The sequence below is a fragment of the Lithobates pipiens genome, unplaced genomic scaffold (assembly GCF_037356315.1).
Source record: "Lithobates pipiens isolate NorthernLeopardFrog02 unplaced genomic scaffold, aLitPip1_a1.2 Scaffold_18, whole genome shotgun sequence".
Taxonomy (NCBI): Eukaryota; Metazoa; Chordata; class Amphibia; order Anura; family Ranidae; genus Lithobates; species Lithobates pipiens.
In genome coordinates this window covers 159,217,635-159,242,146 of record NW_027507758.1, presented here as the reverse complement: position 1 = coordinate 159,242,146, position 24,512 = coordinate 159,217,635, and the positions used below count along the sequence as shown (strand labels likewise).

General features: G+C 42.1%; 1 protein-coding gene across 1 annotated transcript in view; it reads right to left on the bottom strand.

Annotated features, from left to right (window-relative positions):
• Positions 1-24,512, bottom strand: part of WDR27 (WD repeat domain 27) — a 577,860-nt gene that overhangs the window by 540,062 nt on the left and 13,286 nt on the right. The window contains exon 3 of the mRNA XM_077486311.1: positions 23,127-23,268. Coding sequence (XP_077342437.1) covers positions 23,127-23,268 — 142 coding nt within the window. The remainder of the gene's footprint in view (positions 1-23,126; positions 23,269-24,512) is intronic.

Sequence of the window (24,512 nt, the reverse complement as noted above, 5' to 3'; positions counted from 1 at the left end):
CCTGCATGTTGGGCCTCTGTATGTGGCCACACTTTGTAAAAGTCTCACACATGTGGTATCGCCATACTCGGAAGTAATTGCAGAATGTGTTTTGGGGTGTAATTTGTGGTATGCATATGCTGTGTGTGAGAAATAAACTGATAATATGACAATTTTGTGAAAAAAAAAAGTAAAAAAAATCTTGATTTTGCAAAGAATTGTGGGAAAAAAATGACAACTTCAAAAAACTCATCATGCCTCTTACTAAATACATTGGAATGTCTTCTTTCCAAAAAGGGGTCATTTGGGGGGTATTTGTACTTTTCTGGCATGTTAGGGTCTCAAGAATTGAAATAGGCCATCAGTACTTCAGGTGTGATCAATTTTCAGATATTGGCACCATAGCTTGTGGACTCTATAACTTTCACAAAGACCAAATAATATCCACCAATTTGTACTTATTTTTACCAAAGATATGTAGTAGTATAAATTTTGGCCAAAATTTATGAAGAAAAAATTACTAATCTGCTAAATTTTATAACAGAAACAAAGAAAAATTCATTTTTTTTACAGAATTTTCGTTATTTTTTCTTTTATAGCACAAAAAAAAAACGAGCGCTGATTAACCACTTGCCGACCAGCGCACGACGATGTACGTCGACAGAATGGCACGGGCAGGCAAATGGGCGTACATGTACGTCCCTTTAAATTTGCCGCCCTGCCATCGGGAGCGCGCCGCCAGCGGCGCGCTCCCGCGCTGGTCGGGGACCCCCGTGAGTCCGGTCGCGGGACCCGCGGACTCGATCGCCGCAGGCATACCCGCGATCGTCTCACGGAGCGGCCAAATGAAGAAATGCCGTTGTAAACAGCATTTCTCCATTCTGCCTAGCAACTAGTGACGCTGATCTCTACTCCATGTGATTGGAGCAGAGATGAGTGTTCACTAAATGAAAGCCCAACCCCCCCACAGTTAGTAACACACCCCTAGGAACACTTAACCCCTACACTGCCACCCACTGGTTAACCCCTTCACTGCCAATGTCATTTACACAGGAATCACTGCATTTATATAGAAGTGATTACTGTATAAATGACAATGGTCCCAAAAATGTGTCAAAAATGTCCGATGGGTCCCCCACAATGTCGCAGTCACAATAAAAATCGCTGATCACCGCCATTACTAGTAAAAAAAAAAAAAAAAAATTATTAATAAAAATGCTATAAAACTATCCCTATTTTGTAAACGCTATAACTTTTGCGCAAACCAATCAATAATCGCTTATTGCGATTTTTTTTTACCAAAAATATGTAGAAGAATACGTATCGGCCTAAACTGAGGGAAAAAAATGTTTTTTTATATATTTTTGGGGGATATTTATTATAACAAAAAGTAAAAAATAATGAGTTTTTTCAAAGTTTTCGCTCTATTTTTGTTTATAGCGCAAAAAATAAAAACCGCAGGGGTGATCAAATACCACCAAAAGAAAGCTCTATTTGTGGGAAAAAAAGGACGTCAATTTTGTTTGGGAGCCACGTCGCACGATTGTCAGTTAAAGCGACGCAGTGCCGAATCGCAAAAATTGGTCCGGTCTGAAAGTGGTTAAATACCACCAAAAGAAAGCTCTATTTGTGTGAAAAAAGGGCAAAAATTTCATATGGGTCCAGTGTTGCATGACTGAGTAATTGTCATTCAAAATGTGAGAGCACCGAAAGCTCAAAATTGGTCTGGTTATTAAGGGTGTTTAAGTGCCCAGTGGTCAAGTGGTTAAACAGTATTGAAAATAGAACAGGAGAATGGTATCACTGATGTTTCATTTAGTCTTCTAAAAATACCTAACAACTGAATTTAATCCTAGGGGGACCAAAGCCCGGAGCTTACAAATCCACCACATCTTCTTTTTGAGAAGGACCCTATTGAGCACATCTAGAGAGTAAAATTGTTACCCATTCTTCTTTGCAAAATAGCTAAAGCTCTGTCAGATTGGATGGAGAGCATCTGTGAACAGAAATTTTAAAGTCTTGCCACAGATTCTCAATTAGCTTTAGGTCTGGACTTTGACTGGGCCATTCTAACAGAATATGTTTTGATCTAAACCAATCCATTGTAGCTCTGGCTGTACCTTTAGGTTCGTTGTCCTGCTGGAAGGTGAACCTCTGCCTCAATAGCAAGCCTTTTGCAGACTCGAATGCCAAATACACACGACCGTTTTTTCCATCAGAATAAACTCGGACGGTCTTTCCGACGGAGTTCCGCTGAAACTGATTTGCCTACACGCGATCACACCAAAGTCCGATCGTTTAGAACGCAATGACGTACGACAGGACTAGAAAAATGAAGTTCAATAGACAGAAATTTCTAAAGATAAAGTCAGATGAAGCCCACACACGATTGGAATATCCGATGGAATTATTACGTCGGATCTTTTCTGACAGAAAGTTCGACTGTGTGTACACGGCATAACAGTTTTTCTTCTAAGATTGCCCTGTATTTGGCTCCATCCATCTTCCCATCAGCTCTGACCAGCTACCCTGTCCCTGCTGAAGAAAAGCATTCCCACAACATAATTCTTCCACCACCATGTTTCACGGTTGGGATAGTGTGTTCAGGATGATGTGCAGTGTTATTTTATCGCCACACATAGCATTTTGCTTTTAGGCCAAAAAGTTTAATTTTTGTCTCATCTGATAGAGCACCTTCTTCCACATGTTTGCTGTGTCACCCACATGGCTGCTTGCAAACTGCAAACGGGACCTTCTTATGGCTTTCTTTCAACAATGGCTTTCTTCTTGCCACTCTTCCATAAAGGTTAGATTTGTGGAGTGCATGATTAACAGTTGTCCTGTGGAAGACTCTCCCACCTGAGCTGTGGATGTCTGCAGCTCCTCTAGAGTTACCATGGGTCCCTTGGCTGCTTCTCTGATGAAGGCTCTCCTTGCCCGGCCTGTCAGTTTAGGTTGATGGTCATGTCTTGGTAGATTTGCAGTTGTTCCATACTCTTTCCGTTTTCGGATGATGGATTGAACAGTGCTCCATGAGATATTCAAAGCTTGGGATTTTTTTTGTAACCTAACCCTGCTTTAAACGTCTCCAAAAATGTATCCCTGACCTGTCTGGTGTGTTCCTTGGCCTTCACAATGCTGTTTGTTCACTAAGGTTTGCTAACAAACCTCTGAGTGCTTCACAGAACAGCTGTATTTATACTCAAATTACACACAGGTGGAGTCTATTGACTAATAAGGTGACTTCTGAAGGCAATTGGTTACACTAGATTTCAGTTAGGGGTATCAGAGTAAAGGGGTCTGAATACAAATTCACGCCACACTTTTCAGATATTTATTTGTAAAAAAGTTTGCAAACAATTTATAATTTTTATTCCAGTTTATAATTATGTACCACTTTGTGTTGGTCTATCACATAAAATCCCAATAAAATAAATTTACATTTTTGGTTGTAACATGACAAAATGTAGAAAATGTCAAGGGATATGAATTCTTCTTCAATGCATTGTCTATGCAAGTTATTCAAGAGTATCCCCCAGTGTTTTTGTAGAACCTCACATACTTTTTTCCATTGAGCACCAAATTGAGTAATCAGTCTGACGTGGTCTTGTCCCTCTTTCTCTCTCTTTTCTTTATTCTGCTTTTTTTGTAGGATATAATTTCTGTCATAGTTAACAACTTTTTGTTTAGCTCTGCAAAGTTGTCTATGAGAGTATACACATTCATAAAACCTTGAGTACAATTATTTTTCTTCTTGCTTAGAGTCATTATATTTCACACAGTTTCGTTTAATACGTAGGAATTGGCCCATTGGTATACCATTTTTTTAGCCACTTTGGATGATGGCTATAAGCCCACAATAAAGTATTCGCTGCTGTTTCCTTTCGATAAATACATTCTAGTAACACTTTAACTGCCCAGCAGCAGCACAGCTATCTTTCGAAACAGGCTGTGTATGAAGGGGTTTCCTTCTTGAATAATGCTGTGATCTGTTGTGAGGCGGGACTTGCGAGGTTTGGACTCTTTCTATAAGTGTTACTGTGCGGGATCAAATGCTAATTAGGATGAATTTAATCTCACCCACCATCAGAGCTGTGAAGGAAGTTACATTATTTGCAGAGTCTAAGCCCTTGTACACACGGTCTGAGATTCCGACGGAATGTTTCCTATCGGACCGTTTTGTCGGATATTCCGACTGTGTGTGGTCTGCATCGGACTGTTTCCGTCAGAATATCCGACGGACCAAGTTTTCCAACTTGCTGGTAAAATTTTCCAACAAAATGCTCCTATCGGACATACTCCGATCATGTGTAGCCTACTCCAAGTGCCACGCATGCTCAGATCAAATTCCTAGACCAAAGCTATTGGCTACTAGCCTGAACGTAGTCCCGTTGTAACAAAATAACGTCCTCACGTTATGTACAATCGGATTTTCCGACAACTTAGTCCGGCCGTGTGTATGCAACATCACTTCCGGAATTAATCAGTCGGAATTACTCTGACGGATTTGGTTGTCGGAATCTCCGACCGTGTGTACAAGGGCTAAAAGACTACAAAGAGGAGCGTTCCAGACTCTAGCTGCTGCAGGAAGTGGCTGTGGAAGATGCAGAGTCTATCAGCTGGATATAGAGAGTGTCACATGATACAAAGCCACAACTAAATCCAGAATATCAGGCGATATGTTAACAACAGTGCAACATGGTACAGAGGTACGATTTAGGCTGCTATTGATCATTCCATTCAGTTCTAGTGAAAATAAAGTTGGAATTCAGCTTTAAGACTCCTGCATTGTTAACAGTGGTAAGCAGTTCTGCCTTGCAGCACTGGGGCCCCCTGCTCAGGACACTATCTGCATTAAGTATGTATGTTCTCCTTGTGCTTCCAAGGCTTTTGTCTAAATTCTCCCAGGGGTATGTGAGATAAGGACCCCAAATTGTAAGCTCCTTGAGAGCAGAGATTGATATGAATGTACAATATGTAAAGTTTTACATAAATTGATGGCACTAGATAAATACCTGTCTTAGGTAATAAGTAAATACATAATGGTAAAGTTTACATCAGTTTCTTCAGACCAGTTTATGTCATTTATAAGGAAGGGATTTCTTTGTAAGTTTTCTAGAAATCATTACTTTCATTTTGAAGATTGTTATCACTGCGTAAAAAAGGAAGATATCTAAAATACATCACATAAACGTATACATACAGTGAGCTTGCTTTACTAAATAAAATAATTGAGAGCAGGGATACATGGATTGTTTATAGACTGGAATATGGTTCCACATATATTCAGTGTAGCCTGTGTGCTTGCACATTTGCAGACATTGCAAGTGAATTACAATGTTTGTGAGCATAGGAGCGAGGTTCTTATTCAGGAAACATTCAAATGCAATAGTGCATGCATAAATCGGACCCAAAGTTTTTAACACTTTATCCAAAACTGAATAAAAATATTAAACAAAACGATCTCCTTATCAGAAGTTCAAGACTGCCATCTAGCTAAAATATTAAGTATCGCAACACATTTAGACACGGGATGATTTACTAAAGGCAAATAGACTATGCACTTTGAAAATGCAGTTGTACTAATTTTCCCCAGAGCTTAGTAAATGTGGTTAAGCTTCCCTTTGTAAAGAATACCCAATCAGGTTCAAGGAAAAAAATAAATAAATAAACAGCATTTTTGCTTGCACATCATTGGATGATGAGAATTAGCAGAGATTTGCCACATGTGCTCTGGGTAGAATGAGTGCACCTGCACTTGCAGAGTAAACAGTCTTTTTGCCTTTAGTAAATCAACCCCACTGTGTAATTGTGATTCGATTTTTTGAATAATTACTTAGGACTTGTTTCCACTTATGTTGATTAGTAAAACACATTAACCACTTAGCACCCGCCCGTAATGTACTGCGGACGAGTGACCACTGAAGGAAAAAAAAGCGAACCCGTATGTCACTGCCTACTTCTGGGTTTAGGGTGCGGGCATGCGTTTCCGCTCTGATTGTACACAGCCGGAGCCTGTCAGCAAGTCCCAACCAATGATTCATGGCTGGGACCCACTGGTCAGCTGTGTGCAATCAGGCAGGTTGACATTCAATACAGAGCTCTGTAGTAAAAGCAGCACACTGTACACACCTTACACATATTTAAGCACACACAGTATACTGGAATTTACGCAGCTATAGACACTATGCTATAATGGCAGTGATCAGCGATTGTGTGACTGTGATCGGGTGGTGAGCAATCTGGCGCTTACAGACACTATCTGGGAGTCAATAACTGACACTAACATTGGTGGTGACAATAATACAGTGATCAGTGATAATAATGTACACTGACATTGCACAAATAACACTGGCTGAGAAGAGGTTAACATTTCGGGACAATCAAGGGGTTAACTGTGTGCCTAACAATGTGTATGTTTAATGTGTACTGCTTTTACATTCAAACCTGGCTGTTTTTTTCTCCCTGCCTTTCAGAGGGAAGAAAAACAGCCAAATCGCTGTTCGTATGCACATGGAGTTCTATGTGTTTGTAAACACAGAACTATGTGTGTGATTGCACACAGTCAATCGGCTTATTTCAGCTGAAATTATTGGCTGAAAAACAGTTCTGTCCTAAAAAATCTGTTGTATCACTGAGGGATGGGGGTCTAATATCTCTTTACTACTTTTGCCCCAAAATTTGGGGCCCTTCAATAAATAAATGTGGGATTTCCAGGGGGCGCCGGTCCCAAAACTTTATCCATAAGCAAGATCTGCCAGTGCGTCCTGAAAATTGCCTTTGTTTCTCTATATTGTGAAAGAAAGTCAGAAATAAAGCCCCACTGTTGATTTTTATTGGTCTCATCTTTAACCTTATCACATAAACAATCCTCCCTTGGTGTATTTAAAGTGGGGTGCCCCCTAAAAAATTTTTTTAAAAAGTCAGCAGCTACAAATACTGCAGCTGCTGACTTTTAATAATCAGACACTTACCTGTCCCAGGGTCCAGCGATGCGGGGGAACGAAGCCTCCCCCCCCCCCCTCGTTCCCCGCTCCGCTCGTGGTGCCGGCATTCTTACTGTGGGCACCTGGCTGTGGCTTCACAGCTGGGCACCCACTGCGCATACGCGAGCGGCGCCGCACTCCGTGATACGCCGCACAGTCATCCGATTACTGCGCGGTGCTGAGGGGAAGTGATATCACCAGCCCGGGCACTGAAGGAGGCAGACTATCAGGGACCTCCTAGCAACAGGCATTTAGAGGCGAGTAAAAAAATGTTGTTTTCCAATTATTTAATTTAGGTTTATGCTTAATATGAATTTTAAGCTATTTCTTTTTTTTTTGGTGGCAACACCACTTTAACATGTATTTTTCTGTCCAACCATTCACTATCGTGTCTCATTAATTACCGGAGAATGAGACTAAACTGCAGTTTTTCCTGACTCTTCTTTTCTGGCCCTTGGGTGTATATCTAAGCCATAAAGGGTGGTGTCTACTGCAAACGACAAATAACTGTTCTTAATGATTGGTTTAAAATACACTTTGGTCAGTAAATCATTATTCTGTCTGAAAATATTAACATCAAGAAAATGAGTCTGTTCCCTAATCCACTGGTACTCAAAGCCTAATATTAATATTATTATTATTATACAACTCTATTAAGAAATCTTGTAAAGAACTCTCACAACCTGCCCAAATAAAGAGCAGGTCGTCAATAAACCTTCTATAGAACAGTTCCTTTCTTTAATTAATTCATTATTAATGTCTAATTATTGTTTAATTATTAATTAATTTTTCACGTCTAAACCGCTGGCAACAAAAGTGAGTACATTCCTAAGTGAAAATGTCTAAATTGTGCCCAATTAGCTAGTTTCCCTCCCTGGTGTCATTTGACTCGTTAGTGTTACAAGGTCTCAGGTGTGAATGGGGAGCAGGTGTGTTAAATTTGGTGTTATCGCTTTCAGTCTCTCATACTGGTCACTGGAAGTTCAAAATGGCACCTCATGGCAACGAACTCTCTGAGGATCTGAAAAAAAGAATTGTTGCTCTACATAAAGCTGGCCTAGGCTATTAGAAGATTGCCAAGACCCTGAAACTAAGCTACAGCACAGTGGCCAAAACCATACACAGCAGTTTGACAGGACAGGTTCCACTCAGAACAGGGGCCCAGTCTCTGAAGGGTGGGGATCATGCTCTGCTTCAGTATGTCACAGTACATGTTGGCATTCATGGTTCCCTCAATGAACTGTAGTTCCTCAGTGCCAGCAGCACTCATGCAGCCCCAGACCATGACACTTCCACCACCATGCTTGACTGTAGGCAAGACACACTTGTCTTTGTACTCCTCACCTGGTTGCCGCCACACACGCTTTGACACCATCTGAACAAAATAAATTTATCTTGGTCTCATCAGGCCACAGGACATGGTTCCAGTAATCTATCCAATAGTCATGTGTCTGCTTGTCTTCAGCAAACTGTTTGCAGGCTTTCTTGTGCATCATATTTAGAAGGCTTCCTTCTGGGACAACAGCCATGCAAACCAATTTGATGCAGTGTGTGGCGTATGGTCTGAGCACTGACAGGCTGACCCCCCCACCCCTTCAACCTCTGAAGCAATGCTGGCAGCACTCATACATCTATTTCCCAAAGACAACCTCTGTATATGACGCTGAGCACATGCACTCAACTTCTTTGGTCAACCATGGCGAAGCCTGTTCTGAGTGTAACCTGTCCTGTTAAACTACTGTATGGTCTTGGCCACCATGCTGCAGCTCAGTTTCAAGGTCTTGCCAATCTTCTTATAGCCTAGGCCATCTTTATGTAGCACAACAATTCTTTTTTTCAGATCCTCATAGAGTTTTTGGGCTCGAGGTGCCATTTTGAACTTCCAGTGACCAGAATGAGAGAGTGAGAGCGATCACATCAAATTTAACACACCTAGTCCCCATTCACACCTGAGACCTTGTAACACTAATGTGGACATTTACATTTAGGCCTGTAATCACTTTTGTTGTCAGCGGTTTAGACAATAATGTGTTGTGTGTTGAGTTATTTTGATGGGACAGCAAATTCATACTGTTATACAAGCTGTACAATCACTACTTTACATTGTAGAAAAGTGTAATTTCTTCAGTGTTTTCACATGAAAAGATATAATAAAATATTTACAAAAATGTCAGGGGTGTACTCACTTTTATTAGATACTGTATGTATCTTTGTAGATAGAAGGATAGACTACTATTTACTAAATATTTCCAAAAAGCTAGTGAAGGCGGAGCCTGCTTTTTCCAGCTTAGTACAATTGTCTTTCTCAAATAGAAGAGTAGTAAGCTTATTTGTGTTCTCTTTGCCACTATAGGGATAATATTTCTCACCAATCCTAAAATGCAAATTGTCTCGCTTTGTTCTAGAGCAACAGACGTAACTAGGAATCACGTCCATAACCCCTGTCCAAAACATGGCGATAGCCAGACAAATCTAAAATATATGGATGAAATCTCCTGGAGTATGCCCACATCTCCAGCAGTTCTGGGAGTTTGATGGACTTATTTTATATAATCTATATGATGTATAATATGCTCTGTGTATTATCTTAAATAGTATATGTCTGTCTCGAAGGGAGACCAATATCTGGAAGGGAAATCCCCATATATCCTCCCAATCCTCTTCATCTAACTCCGGAATGGAGCTCTCTCATACCTGATAACGATATGACCACCAGGTGGGTGTATAAAGCTGAAATGGGTTACTTTGCTGAGCTCATTCTATTTGCTCTAGCTCGGACTCTAAAAGTTGCCGAAGACCTTGAGGAAATTGGGCAGAAAGGGCATGGGAAGGTTGGATGTATCGAAAGAAATAACTCCCTGGAATATTTCTGTGCTCTATCAATCTTGCAAAGGGTACCACAGTTTCCCCCTCCACTACCAGACCTACCGTTTTAACCTTAAATTTAGCCCAGGCTTCTGGATCTTAAATGGAGCCCAGATGGGGCAACTGGGGGTTCCCCCACAAGGGGGTATTCGGGGATAGGGTCAACCTAGGATATTTTTCAAAAGCTACATAGATTCTCCATGCCCTAATAGTCGTTACCATTGAAAGAGTCAAGTTTTATGGGGCTTTCAAGCCTCAAAACAATAATACTTGAAGTGATTTAATGGAAAGGACTACTTCAGCCTCTAACATTGTGGAAGGGATGTATTTATCTGGATTCAACCATCCTGCTGCCCTTACCAACTGTACCACCAAATAATATTTATGGCAGTCTGAAAAGGCCAATCTTCCTTGCGCCAAGGGATGCATAAGTGTGGTCAGTTTATATCTAGGTGACTGATTTCTTCATAAAAATTAGGAAAAAATACTATGTAATTGTGTAAAAAAAGGATTTTGGCAACCATTGTGGAAAATTCAAAATAAATATAGAAATTTTAGAAGAATCTTCATTTTTCATACATTTTTATGACCCAATAGTGACAAGGGTAAGGTCTCCCGTGCTTTTATTTTTTTACAACCTCCTGAACTACTGGGGTTAGTTAGAATAAGCGGCACAAAATCACAGACCGGTCATGAAATTACTATTCCTAGATATTTAAATTCCATCACCCATTGTAGTGCCAGTTTCAAGGAGGCTGTAGCCTGTGGCGCACCCCCCCCCCCCCCCCACCCAGTTCGATAGCAAACAGCGAGGATTTACCCCAATTTAGCTTAAACCCTGTAACTACCGAAATACGTATTCATCAAGTTTAAGGCTCCCTGTAATGATGAACCAGCATCATTCAAAAACAGCAGCATATCGACTCCTCCGGTCCCCCAGTTCAAAGAAGCCGAATATTTGGGGAAACCCGAAGAAACCCTGCCAGTGGCTTAATTTCTATAGCAAAGAGAGACGGAGCGAGGGCAGCCCTGCCGCATTCCCCTATATAACTGGAAAGGAGCTGAAAACCTTCCTCCCAGCTTAACCACTGACATGGGATTTCAATACAGTGTTTGTAGCCACAAAAAAAATACTAGTGGGAATCCCATCCTTCTAAGTATTTTCCATAGAAAAGGCAATTCAACAGTATCAAAGGTCTCTTCTATATCCAGAGAGGCCAAATTAGAGTCAAATTAGAGTCAAATATATTTTTATTAATATTTTGATGAAGCAAAATAACATGACATGAGTGAGAAACAGGAGATCAGTATAGAACGTATATAACATAGATCATATAGTAAACATGTGGCAGTAGCCTTCTCCGATGAGGAAGCAGATAGTCATCATTCAAGTCAAATATTGAAATTGGAATGTGTCGCAAAACTAAACATTAGAACCATGTGAAAATATATCCGGGTATAATATAGAGAGAAACAGGCGTAGGGTGGGGTAGAAAGAAAGAGAAGAAGAGGGTAGGGGAGAAGGAGGAAGGAGGGGAGAACAAGGGAGGGAATGCAGGCCAGTTGCAGGAGAGTGGATTATGGAAGGGGGGGAGGGTGCTGGGCAGACCTTGGTGCAACAAACCCATGTGGCTAAGTCAGGAGATAAGTCCGGGTTGGCTGTGAGTCAGAAGTAGAGTAGTCGATCCAAATAAGCGAAAATTTGTCAAAGGTGTCATTGTCTAGGGCTATCATTTCCTCCATGCGCATGAAATCATTGACCATGGAAACCCAAACTTCCAAGGGTGGGGTGGTAGTAGTTTTCCAGAACAGGGGTATAAGTTGTCTGGTGGCTGATAGGAAAAAACGCAACAGGGAGCGCTTTTGAGAGGCTATCGACCGTACAATAAGGCTATTTCTGGGGTGGGCAATAGTTTTCGGTCATATAGGCTGTTATGTATGGCAAAAGCCTGTGACCATAGGGGTTGTATTGCCGCACAGTCCCACCAGATGTGTAGGTAACTTCCCTCCACCACGCCACATCTCCAACATAAGGGAGATACGGATGGGAATATTTTATGAAGAGTTTGAGGATCCCTGTACCATCGGGAGAGGAGTTTAAAAAAAAAAATCCTGGGTATAGCAGGATATAGAGGATTTATGCGTAAAGTGGAATGATTTTTGCCAATCCAATAAAGATAGATCCCTGCCCAGGTCTGTAGACCACTTCATGGTGTAAGAGAGGGGTTGAACATGTAACAGTGCATGTTGTAGTGAGTACAAAGAGGAGAGTAGGTGTCTAGGTGTTTCTGAGAGAAAGCACAGCTGTTCAAATCCCGTTAGAGTTCTATGGATTTCGGAAGAGGAAAACAAGTCAGAGCAGAAGGAGGATATCTGGAGTGCTGTGAGCCAGTTACCTTGAGTGCCTGGTAAAACGGGGGTGCCTAAAGAGGCATCCACAAATTAATATCTGTCGTATTATGGGGAGTAAATCCCATCTGGTCAGAGTCAATGATAGATGTTAGCAGAGGTTGTATTCTTAAGGAAAGTAATTTCATCAATATTTTTAAAATCGGTGTTTAATAAAGCTATTGGCCTATAAGAGGTGCATAATTTTGGATCTCTAGCTTCCTTGTGACTAAGAACTATATGAGCATATCTCATTGAGTCTGTTTTCCCTTCAGAAAGACCCTTCTGATAACCCCCTTGTATATACTGCTTCCAGTTTTGGAGCTAAAATATCTCCATACATTTTATAAAATTCAATAGGGTGACCATCAGGACCTGGAGCTTTTCCACTCGGAAAGGTAATTATGGCCATCTGGATCTCCTCACTAGTGATAGGACCAACTAAAGCCTCTCTCTTCCTATCCGACAACCACCCAAGTGCTATCCAATCCAGAAGGACAGACAGGGGGGAGGGAATATATAGAATAGGGTATACAAAGAACTATAATACTGCTTGAAGGTCACTAAAATTTCTTCTGGATTGGAAACTGTTTCCCTTCAGAAGTCCTGACTTCAGGTATAAGTTTAGCTGGATGATCATGTTGTACCAGTATTGCCAAGAATCTTCCATTTCCGTGTCCTTGTTTAAAAACTATCTTTATTTTTATATAGACCTAACCTAGTTGTTTTGGTCATGGGTAAGTGCAGGTCTCTTTGAGCAGCCATTAATAACTCAAAACTATTTCTGTTACAATCAGAACCATAAATTTCCTTCTGAAGTTCAAGCTGAATTTGTAAAGACCGGGTATTGGTCTTCTGTCCCTTCCAAACCACGGCTATAGCTGAAATGTATTGCCCCCACACAAATGCTTTAAAGGCATCCCATACAATATTCGGAGAAGAGGATCCCATTTTATTTTCCAAATATTCAGCGATCGTTAATGGCATTTTTTCTGCTATATCAAGATAAGAGATCCATTGGGGTCCCAATCATCATAATGATGCATTTTTTGAGGGCAGTGGTCCAACAGGCCACTCTGTAGATATGTGGCTTCTATAACACCTACAAAGCTGGATTTGAAAAAAGCTAAATCTATTTGAGAGAAAGTTTTATAGAAGGTGGAAAAACAAGAATATGCTCGTTTGGTGGGGTTCCTCCATCTCCACACTTGTTACTCCTGCCGCTTGTGCCCAATTATATAATTCTGCCGAGTGCTGCTTAGGGGACCTCGGTCTATCTAAATTTGAGGATATAATAGAATTTAAATCTCCAATAAAAAGTTACTTTGCTGGACAATGTTAGACAATCTTCTCCAATATTACATGTAGTATCCCAGAGGAAAAGGGAAGGGAATACATATTGCTACTATAACATATCTTTGTTACCAGAGTGCAAACACTATAATAACATATTTTCCCTGTGCATCGGTATATATGTTCTCGATTACACAGGGGAAAGATTATTTTTCTAAACAGACACCCCTCTAGCAAATGAGGCGTAGGTAGCATGATCGACTTTTTGAATCCAGGGTTTTTTTAATGTCATTAATTTCCCTCCCATCAGGTGTGTCTCCTGCAGTAAAATCATATGTGAATTACAGTGGTGTGAAAAAGTGTTTGCCCCCTTCCTCATTTCCTGTTCCTTTGCATGTTTGTCACACTTAAGTGTTTCGGAACATCAAACCAATTTAAACAATAGTCAAGGACAACACAAGTAAACACAAAATGCAATTTGTAAATTAAGGTGTTTATTATTAAAGGTGAAAAAAAATCCAAACCATCATGGCCCTGTGTGAAAAAGTGATTGCCCCCTAAACCTAATAACTGGTTGGGCCACCCTTAGCAGCAACAACTGCAACCAAGCGTTTGCGATAACGTGCAATGAGGCTTTTACAGCGTCCTGGAGGAATTTTGGCCCACTCATCTTTGCAGAATTGTCCTAATTCAGTTACATTAGAGGGTTTTCGAGCATGAACGGCCTTTTTAAGGTCATACCACAACATCTCAATAGGATTCAGGTCAGGACTTTGGCTAGGCCACTCCAAAGTCTTCATTTTGTTTTTCTTCAGCCATTCGGTGGTGGACTTGCTGATGTGTTTAGGATCATTGTCCTGCTGCAGAACCCAAGTTCGTTTCAGCTTGAGTACACGAACAGATGGTCGGACATTCTCCTTCAGGATCTCTTGGTAGACAGCAGAATTCATAGTTCCTTTTATCACGGCAAGTCTTCCAGGTCCTGAAGCAGCAAAACAGCCCCAGACCATCACACTACCACCACCATATTTTACTGTTGGTATAATGTTCTTTTTATGAAATGCAGTGTTCCTTCTATGCCAGATATACTTGGACACACACCTTCCAAAGAGTTCCACTTTTGTCTCATCGGTCCACAGAATGTTGTCCCAAAAGTCTTGGGGATCATCAAGATGTGTTGTGGAGAAATTGAGACGAGCTTTGATGTTCTTTTTGCTCAGCAGTGGTTTTCTCCTTGGAACTCTGCCATGCAGGCCATTTTTGCCCAGTCTTTTCCTGATGGTGGAGGCATGAACGCTGACCTTAACTGAGGCAAGTGAGGCCTGCAGTTCCTTGGACGTTGTTGTGAGGTCTTTTGTGACCTCTTGGATGAGTCGTCGCTGCGCTCTTGGGGTAATTTTGGGTGGCCGGCCACTCCTGGGAAGGTTCACCACTGTTCCATGTCTTCGCCATTTGTGGATAATGGCTCTCACTGTGGTTCGCTGGATTCCCAAAGCTTTGGAATGGCTTTATAACCCTTTCCAGACTGATAGATCTCAATTACTTTCTTTCTCAATTGTTCCTGAATTTCTTTGGGTCTCGGCATGATGTGCAGCTTTTAAGGATCTTCTGGTGGACCTTACTGTGTCAAGCAGCTCCTATTTAAGTGATGCCTTGATTGTGAACAGGTGTGGCAATAATCAGGCCTGGGTGTGGCTAGAGAAATTGAACTCAGGTGTGGACAACCACAGTTATAGTATGTTTTAACAAGGGGGGCAATCACTTTTTCACACAGGGCCATGATGGTTTGGATTTTTTTTCACCTTTAATAATAAACACCTTCATTTACAAATTGCATTTTGTGTTTACTTGTGTTGTCCTTGACTATTGTTTAAATTGGTTTGATGTTCCGAAACACTTAAGTGTGACAAACATGCAAAGGAACAGGAAATGAGGAAGGGGGCAAACACTTTTTCACACCACTGTATATGTTTTTAAATGTTGAAACATCAATGCTCATTTAAACTTGGAATTCAGCCCACAAACATTCCATAAGACAGAAAAAGAGCTATTATCACGTGACATCATAAAGGATCAACAAATGTATAGAACATTTTAGAGACAGTCCAAATCATATAAAGTCTCTAGCGCGCATCCGTAGGTCTACCAAACCACACCATTTCTCATCTATAAAAACCCAGACCACAAAAAAAACCTTACCCCCCCCCACCACCATCAAAACATTTACCCTGCCCTTTTCCACTCACCTCCCTAAAAAACAGCCACAACCAAACATGACAGGGAAGTAGAAAGAACCTAAGTCCTAACAAATAACCGACCAACTATAGCTACTTCTATACCCAGTGTTTTTTTTATTAAAAAAAGGGAAAGAGAGGAAAAACAAGTATCCCAATCTCTCAATCAGCGTACCTTAAAGCACACTAACTCATCAACAGAGCTATACTTCCTTCCCTCTCCTTCTCTTCTTAAACACACAAAAAGATAAAAGAAAAAATATCCCTCGACTGGCCCTGTGAGCCAGGCTCTTAAAAAAAAAAAAGAGAGAAGAGGAGTCTAAATTTAAGACACCATACATACAGGTGATACTCGAAAAATTAGAATGTCATGCAAAAGTTCATTTATTTCACTAATGCAACTTAAAAGGTGAAACTAATATATGAGATAGACTCATTACATGCAAAGCAAGATATTACATGCAATCAATAAAACAAGGATTGTATATAGAACAATATTGGACCTCTGAAAAGTATAAGCATGCATATGTACTCAGTACTTGGTTTGGGCCACTTTTGCAGCAATTACTGCCTCAATGCGGCATGGCATGGAAGCTATCAGCCTGTGGCACTGCTGAGGTGTTATGGAAGACCAGGATGCTTCAATAGCGGACTTCAGCTCTTCTGCATTGTTCGGTCTCATGTCTCTCATCTTTCTCTTTGTAATGCCCCATAGATTCTCAATGCGGTTCAGATCAGGCGAATTTGCTGGCCAATCAAGCACAGTAATCCTACAGTCATTAAAAAAGGTTTTGGTGCTTTTGGCAGTGTGGGCAGGTGCCAAGTCCTGCTGGAAAATGAAGTCAGCATCCCCATAGAGCTTGTCTGTGGAAGGAAGCATGAAGTGCTCAAAAAATCTGGTAAACGGCTGCGTTGACCCTGGAATTAATGAAGCACAGTGGACCAACACCAGCAGATGACATGGCTCCCCAAATCAACACAGACTGTGGAAACTTTACACTGGACTTCAAGCATCTTGCAGTGTGTGCCCCCCCCCCCCCCCCCCATTCTTCCTCCATACTCTGGGTCTTTGGTTTCCAAATGATATGTAAAATTTGCTCTCATCAGAAAAGAGGACTTTGGACCACTGAGCAACAGATCAGGCCTGTTTTTCTTTAGCCCAGGTAAGAAGCTTCTGATGTTGTTTATTGTTCAGGAGTGGCTTGGCAAGAGGAATACGACATTTGAAGCCCATGTCCAGGATCTGTCTGTGTGTGGTGGCTCTTGATGCACCGACCCAACACTTTTTAATGGCCTTTTCCTGGCAATCAAATCCAGGCTGCGGTCATCCCTGCTGCTTGTGCACCTTTATCTTCCACATAACTTTCTATTAATGTGCTTTGATACAGCACTTTGGGAACATCCAACTTCTTTTGCAATTACCTTTTTTCTTTTTTTTTATAAACATTCTTTTTATTGAGTTTTTCACAAAGACATACACAAACACAACAATGTGTGAACATTTCCCTGGACGGGCAACATACCCGCCCCGAGATTGGCCATGCAGGGCTTAACCATTAGGAACTAACATAGTTCAACCTACCCCCCCCCCCCACACCCCCTAACCCGACTAATTGCCACAACCTGGATCCTCAGCAAAGTGCACCATCTATCCTTATGTAATAATGTTATGTCCACCTTAAGCCGTTATGTTCATTCCTCAGTGCTCGCTCAAATTATTCAATGTACTTGGGGGGGGGAGGGGGGGGGGATAATTATTCTCTAAATCGTTTGATTCACCTTTATTTGAGGGCTGTCCAAGCTCCTGTATTTTTAATCTCTACAATTCAAGCCACTGTCGCTGATGAGTCAAGCCATGCGTGCCAGACTCTTTTGAACTTTTTTCTGACAACCTCTGGCTCTATATGTAGCTTTATAAAGAGGTAACACGGAGTTAATCAATCCCTTACAAAATGACAGTGTAGGTGCAATGGATTTTTTCCACTTCAGTAGGATAGCTTTTCTGCCATAAAATAACCCTATATTACAGCGTGCGGTGCACTAGTAATGGCAACACCTCTTCTACCAGACCTATGAGGCAGATCCTAGGAGTCACAGGAACCAGAATTCTCAATACCTCTGTCACCCCTGTCCAGAAATTTTGTATTTGTGGGCATTTCCAGAAAACGTGTTCCCCATCAGCTGGGGAATGGCTACACCTCCAGCATTGACTGATGGTGGAAAGATATATACGGGATAGTCTAGCTGGGGTGAGATAGATACGGTGTAAAAATTTGAACTGAATTAGGTGGTCCCTGGCGGAGACCAAGTGTTTAAATGGGTGATCCCACATATCTTCCCAGTCCTCCCCTTGGATGTCTGGAATTTCTCCCATTCTCTCCCATCTTTCCTTACATCTAGATATTCCCTGCAGAGTTTTTTTTTAAATAGGGATTTGTATATTGTTGATAGTGGTTTTGAAAGATCTTCTTCCTTCAAAAGTGTTGAGGGAAGAAATTCTACTCTTCGGTCTCTGAGCTGCATCTGAAAAGCATGACACAGCTGCAGGTATCGAAAGAAGATGGAGTTTGGTAGATTATGTCTTGCCTTCAGTTGATCAAACGTGAGAAGTTCCCCCTCTCTGGTGATATCCTCTAGTACCTTAACACCCCTACCGGCCCATATCATGGGATCTGGGAGGGAGTACAAGTGTGGCAGATTCGAGTACATCAAGAGCGGGGGTGAGGGCGTGACTCCCAAATAATTAGGTGATACCAGGGTAGTAGTAATCTCCCAGGCCCAAATGGTAGCTTTCATTGAATCAGTTCTGGGCAGGAATGTTTTTGGGCCCTTGTAGAGGGCCAATCTTAGGCTCTCGTAAGACCCCAAAAGTGCCACCTCCAGAACCGTAGCAGAGTCCCCATTATCCGCCATCATCCACCGCCTAGCAAACACCATCTGGCCAGCCAGATAATACTTTTGCCAGTCTGGAAGTGCCAACCCCCCCCCCCCCCAATCCCCATGGCTCTTGCAGGATTTTAATACTAATACGAGATGACTGAGGGGGACCATATAAATGATCCTATTATTCCATTAAGTTTGTTATAGAAAGTTTTAGGGATCCACGTAGGAGAGTGGCGCAGAAAATATAATATTACAGATAAGAATTTCATTTTAATCAGGCTAACTCTACCTAATAGTGAAGGAGGCAGTTTCTTCCAGACCTGAGTTTTCTGTTTCAGTCTGGTCACAAGTGGAAGAAGGTTTAGTGTCATATAGTCCTGAGTATTATCCATTATTTTGACACACAGGTAAGGGAAAGAGGGGACCCATTGCAGTGGCAGAGCATCGCCTCTCTGTGCCTATGCTTTGGGACCCAGCGGTAGAATGGACGACTTGCTCCAGTTCAGGCCCGAAAATGAGACAAACTTGTCCAGAATCCGAAGGACGGCTGTAAGAGATGGCCCCGGATCCCTGAGGAACAAGAGCAGGTAGTTTGCATAAAGTGCTACACATTCTTTAATCGTCCCCACCTGTATCCCTCCCACCTCCTCAGACTGTCTCAGTGCCATGGGCTCCATCATCAGGGCAAAGATAAAAGGGGAAAGTGGGCATCCCTGTCTGGTTGCAATTACCTTTTGAGGCTTTCCCTCCTTATGGAGGGTGTCACTGATGGATTTCTGCACAACTGTCAGGTCAGTATTCTTTCTCATGATCGTGATTCCTACTGAATCAGACTGAGAGACCATTTAAAGGCTCAGGAACCCATTGCAGGTGTTAATTAGCTGATTAGAGTGGTACACTTTGAGCCTACAATATTGCACCTTTTCACAATATTCTAGGCAGAACAGGGAGATGCTTTTTTACATTAGCATCTCCCTGTTCTTCCTCCACGTGAGGCGATAGCGGATATCCTCGCGGCGATCGAGTCCGCGGGACCCGCGATCGAACTCACGGAGGTCCCGACCGGCACGCACGCAATGGTACGGCGGAAAATTTAAAGGAGCGTACCTGTACGCCCATTTGCCTGTCCGTGCCATTCTGCCGACGTATATTGGCGTGCGCCGGTCGGCATGTGGCTAAAGTGTATTCTTTGCCAAAAAAATTGCATTTGAAAGACTGCTGCGCAAATACAATGTGACCTAAAATATTGCAACAACCGCCATTTTATTCTCTAGAGTCTCTGCTAAAAAAAATGGTATATAATGTATGGGGGTTGAAGTAATTTTCTAGCAAAAATTTTTTTTTTTTAACTTGTAAGCAACAAATGTCAGAAAAAGGTTTAGCGTTTAAATGGTTAAACTGACCTCATGTACAGACCGAAGTTCATTCCTTTGATCTAAGAACGAAATGTCTAGATAAACTTAGAAGGCTGCCTGGATTTTTTTTTTTCTTATTTTGTCATCTGTCAGAAGTGAGCAGAGAACTTTCTGCTCTTGTTACATAGAATTGGGAAATGCTGTTTTAAGATCGGGAGGGGGTAGAATTGCAAGGTCAATTCTTTAACGATTAATCGTGTAGCTCTAGTCTGCACTATATTTTTCTTTCCAAAATCCTCTTGCTAAGAATTTTCATATTTGTACTTCAACAAGGGGTTATTCACATTGATCACCCTGCTTGGCCTCCACTCCAGCCATGGGTTTTAACCACTTGCTTACTGGGCACTTAAACCCCCCTCAGTCCCAGACCAATTTTCAGCTTTCAGCGCTGATGCACTTTGAATGACAATTGCGCGGGCATACAACACTGTACCCAAATGAAATTTTTATCATTTTTTTCCCACAAATAGAGCTTTCTTTTGGTGGTATTTAGTTACAGCTCGGAGTTTTATTTTTTGCTAAACAAACAAAAAAAGATGCAAAAAAAAAAAAAATCATGTTTTAATAGGTTGTTATAAAATTTTGCAAACGGGTCATTTTTCTCCTTCATTGAAGTGCGCTGATTAGGCGGCACTGATAGGCTGCATTGGTGGGCACTGATGGGCTGCATTGGTGGGCACTGATGGGCTGCATTGGTGGGCACTGATAGGCTGCACTGGTGGGCACTGATAGGCATAGTTAAGGCGGCACTAATAGGCACAGATAAGGCGGCACCGATGGGCACAGATAAGGCGGCACTGATGGGCAAAGATGGGCACAGATAAGATGGCACGGATGGGTGGCACGGATAAGTGGCACGGATGGGTGGCACGGATGGGCACTGATAGGTACCACAGATAGATGGGACTGATGGGCACTGATAGGTGGCACTGATAGGTGGCTCTGATAGGTGGCACTGCTGGGCACTGATGGGCGGCACTGCTGGGCACTGATGGGCGGCACTGCTGGGCGGCACTGGGGTGCAGCACCTTTGAGGCAGATTTTGGGTGGCACTGTGGGTGGCACTGCTGGGTGGCACTGTGGGTGGCACTGTGGGCACTGCTGGGTGGCACTGTGGGCACTGCTGGGTGGCACTGTGGGCACTATGGGCACTGCTGGGTGGCACTGACAGGGGGGCACTTACTTTATTTCAGGATGGCACTGCGGGTGGCAGGTGGGCACTGGCAGGGGGCAGGTGTCCGTTTAAATTGCTGGCCGTGATCGGGACTGATGTCCCGAACACGGCCGCCGGCGATCGGCTTTTTTTTTTTCTCCTCGCGCTGTCAGCGCGAGGAGGAATACTAGCCGATTACCGGCTCCGTTTTATCACATGATCAGCTGTCATTGGCTGACAGCTGATCACGTGATAAGGGGTCGGGATCGACCCCTTACACGGATCGGTGATCAGGCGAGTCTCACGGACTCGCCGATCACAGAGCGCGCCGCGCGCGCCCCTCAGGGGGCGCGCAGGCCGCTCGTATCCGGGATGACGTCAATAGACGTAGTCCCGGAAATGTGGGTCCGCGCTATTGCCGTCATTTTGCAATAGCGCGGTACCCAAGTGGTTAAATATAGTATTGTTAATGTGACAAATAACGCCACATTTTTTTTTAATGTTACTATCCTCTGAGATGGTCCCTTCTTGTGGCCTCACTTAGGTCAGAAGGGTTTCTTTCTTATCCGTGTTATCCCATAGCTAGACCCACTTGATCTTACAAAGGGGCAAAGTTATTTTCAAACCAAGGATCTATTTTTTAACCAAAGTAGTCTCTGCTTTCCACATTAATGTTGATATTGTGCTACCTATCCTGCATCCATTACCAGTTCACCCTAATGAGATCTCTCTCCAGATACTGTACTAGTTCTGGTCAAAAGGTTCTGAAAGTGGCTGTTTAATGCCCTTGGTTTCTCTTTTTGGGTGGGCTGGGTCATTTATGTTTGTTTTGGTGTGCCATTATCTCCCCGCCCCCTGTTTAGGCTGCTTTTGGATATCCCTTGGTTGCTTAATTATCATCAACCTGTTTCCCACAAAGGATGAGAAAGAAAATAGGATTTTTAGACTATACGCACAGAAGAGTTCATTGAGGAACACAGCTCCCCCCCCCCCTTATATGTTATTGTTTCTCTTTGGACTGCTTGCTACAACGAAGCGGGTGTGAGGTGGGAGTGGATATAGCCCTAAAGGGTCAGGCATTCAGTTTTATATATGTGCATAGTGTCCATTTCCTCTGCAGGGGGCAGTATAACCATAGGTTGCCTAGTTTTTATCAAGCTGTGTCCTTTCAGTAGCTGCCCTGCAACGTGAGACTCTTTTATGTACATGTGACTTCATGTACAAAGTTTTGCCTTATCCCCTTCTACTTTCCATACCTCATTAACGTCCCCAGACCTCTGAAGCTTACCCACCAGATTGACGAAAAAATGCTGAGGGTAGGGTGGGACTTAACACTATTTCCTAGTTGTGGAACATCTAGTTTTTCTAAGTTCCTGGAGTGATCTGGAAAATTATTGAGGCTGTGTAAAGGCCCCCAGCATCAGAAAGGCACTTTACTGTGCTTGGAGGTTTGCTTTACCCATGCATGTTCTATTAATGCAGATGGAAATCAATGGTTATTGTTTACATTCATTTGAATTTGCTCCCTTGATGACAGGAAGTGAGATATTTAATGTATTTACACTTTACTAACGCAGACCAGCTGTGAGCCTGGAGATATACACTTGAGGTGTGCATTTCCATAGCATGCAATGATCTGGCTCCCACCTCTCCAAGTAAAGACCCACAGGAATGTTCATGTTTCTGTTTAACTTTTTTTTTTATTATTATTTAATATACCAAAGCAGAAAAAAAAATGTATGAATTAGACAGAGGCAGATACACTGCACTAAATAGCTCTTAAAATTCAACAATATGACTTTAACTACCAATTTGTTTTCTCTGACTTTTCTTGACCCAGCTGTATGCTTTACCGTGACATGAAGATTTATATGACTATCGTATCTGTAAAAATACCAGTGAAAACAGCCAGCAGTAAACAGTCCCTTACCTTGAAACACATCTCGTCTGCAGCCATTTAGATTCCATATAATGACATAATCCTGTGAGGCAGAGCAAGCCAGCCATTGATCCCCATCCTGTTTTATTGCCACTGCAGTTATGGGCTGGTGATGACCTTTTAAAATCATGGGCTGCCAAATTTGAACAAATAAAAATGTATAGAATATCTTAGTAAAATTGTACATAGTTCAATAAATACATTTTAGCTTTTTCCTCCAAGAAAATCTGCAAAAATCAATAAGACCTACTCCACACAAGACTAGTATTTCGGTTTTCCATGCCAGGGATCCCGTCTTAATCTGTAGTGCCCTTATCCAAATTTAGTGTAGCCAGCCTGAGCTTGATTGCTATTATCTGGTTTGGTTTCTCCTAAGCCCAATGACATTACTTCTACCTGCTGCTATTGAGTGTTCTTCAGTAGGCAGTGAGATGATACAATATATTGGCCTATCAAAATGTATTCAGCCTTGGACAATCACTGGAGGGTTTATGCCAGGGATGTAAGCTGGGGAAAAAAGGATAAATATTTGGAGAGACCTAGCAGAGTCCTTGTCTCCTAGATTCTTCCTGGTTAAAATGTGAGTGTAGCAGGGCCCAGACTTTGCCTTCTAATTCCGGAAGCCAAAATTACGAAAGCATGTTATTTCCTAGGTGCCATCTGGGCCTAGAGTGTTCTAAATGAGTCTATGACAGAGCCCTGAAAATTTGGCCTGTGACAGAGGTTGGCAGATAGGTAGCTATCTTTCTGGGCCTACGAAACCTACAATAGCCTGGGGCAGAGCCATAATAAGTTCCACAGCTGACCTATGGCAAAAGTTACAGGAAGGTAATAGTCTGTTCACGCGTAAAGAGAGCGTGGAGAGATTCTTGCTGGTGTGTTCTTAGGTATCCTGTACCCCTAACCCTCTCTCCCTAGACAACCAAGGCAGTAAAATTACAAAAAGGGATATTGAAAGATCTGAAGTCTGTCCGCCACTGTAGGTGAGCCATGGCAGGTCACCAGAAGTAAGGGAGAATAGTTTGTTAAAATCTAGCAGCTCATTGCTAGACCCACTAGAAAGTGGTACTGCATGCTTGTTTCTTATATCTCTCATGGAATCCAATAGAAAAATATTTGTACCAAGTTGTATCTCTAGCCTAGCTTCAGCATCATATTATTTTTGTATTTGGTATGTACATTAATCTTTGCATAAACTTCATCTAGTAACCAGGCAGCATCATTTCACAAAATTTCATAAATGACTAACTTTAAAAATTACTGGCCAAATAGTATTTTGACTATCTGCTACTTGTATCCCATCTAACATTTTCCTTGGGAGCAGAGACAAACGTGCTTGATGGCAAAGATGACCTCCGTTCTGTAGATTGTGGTAAG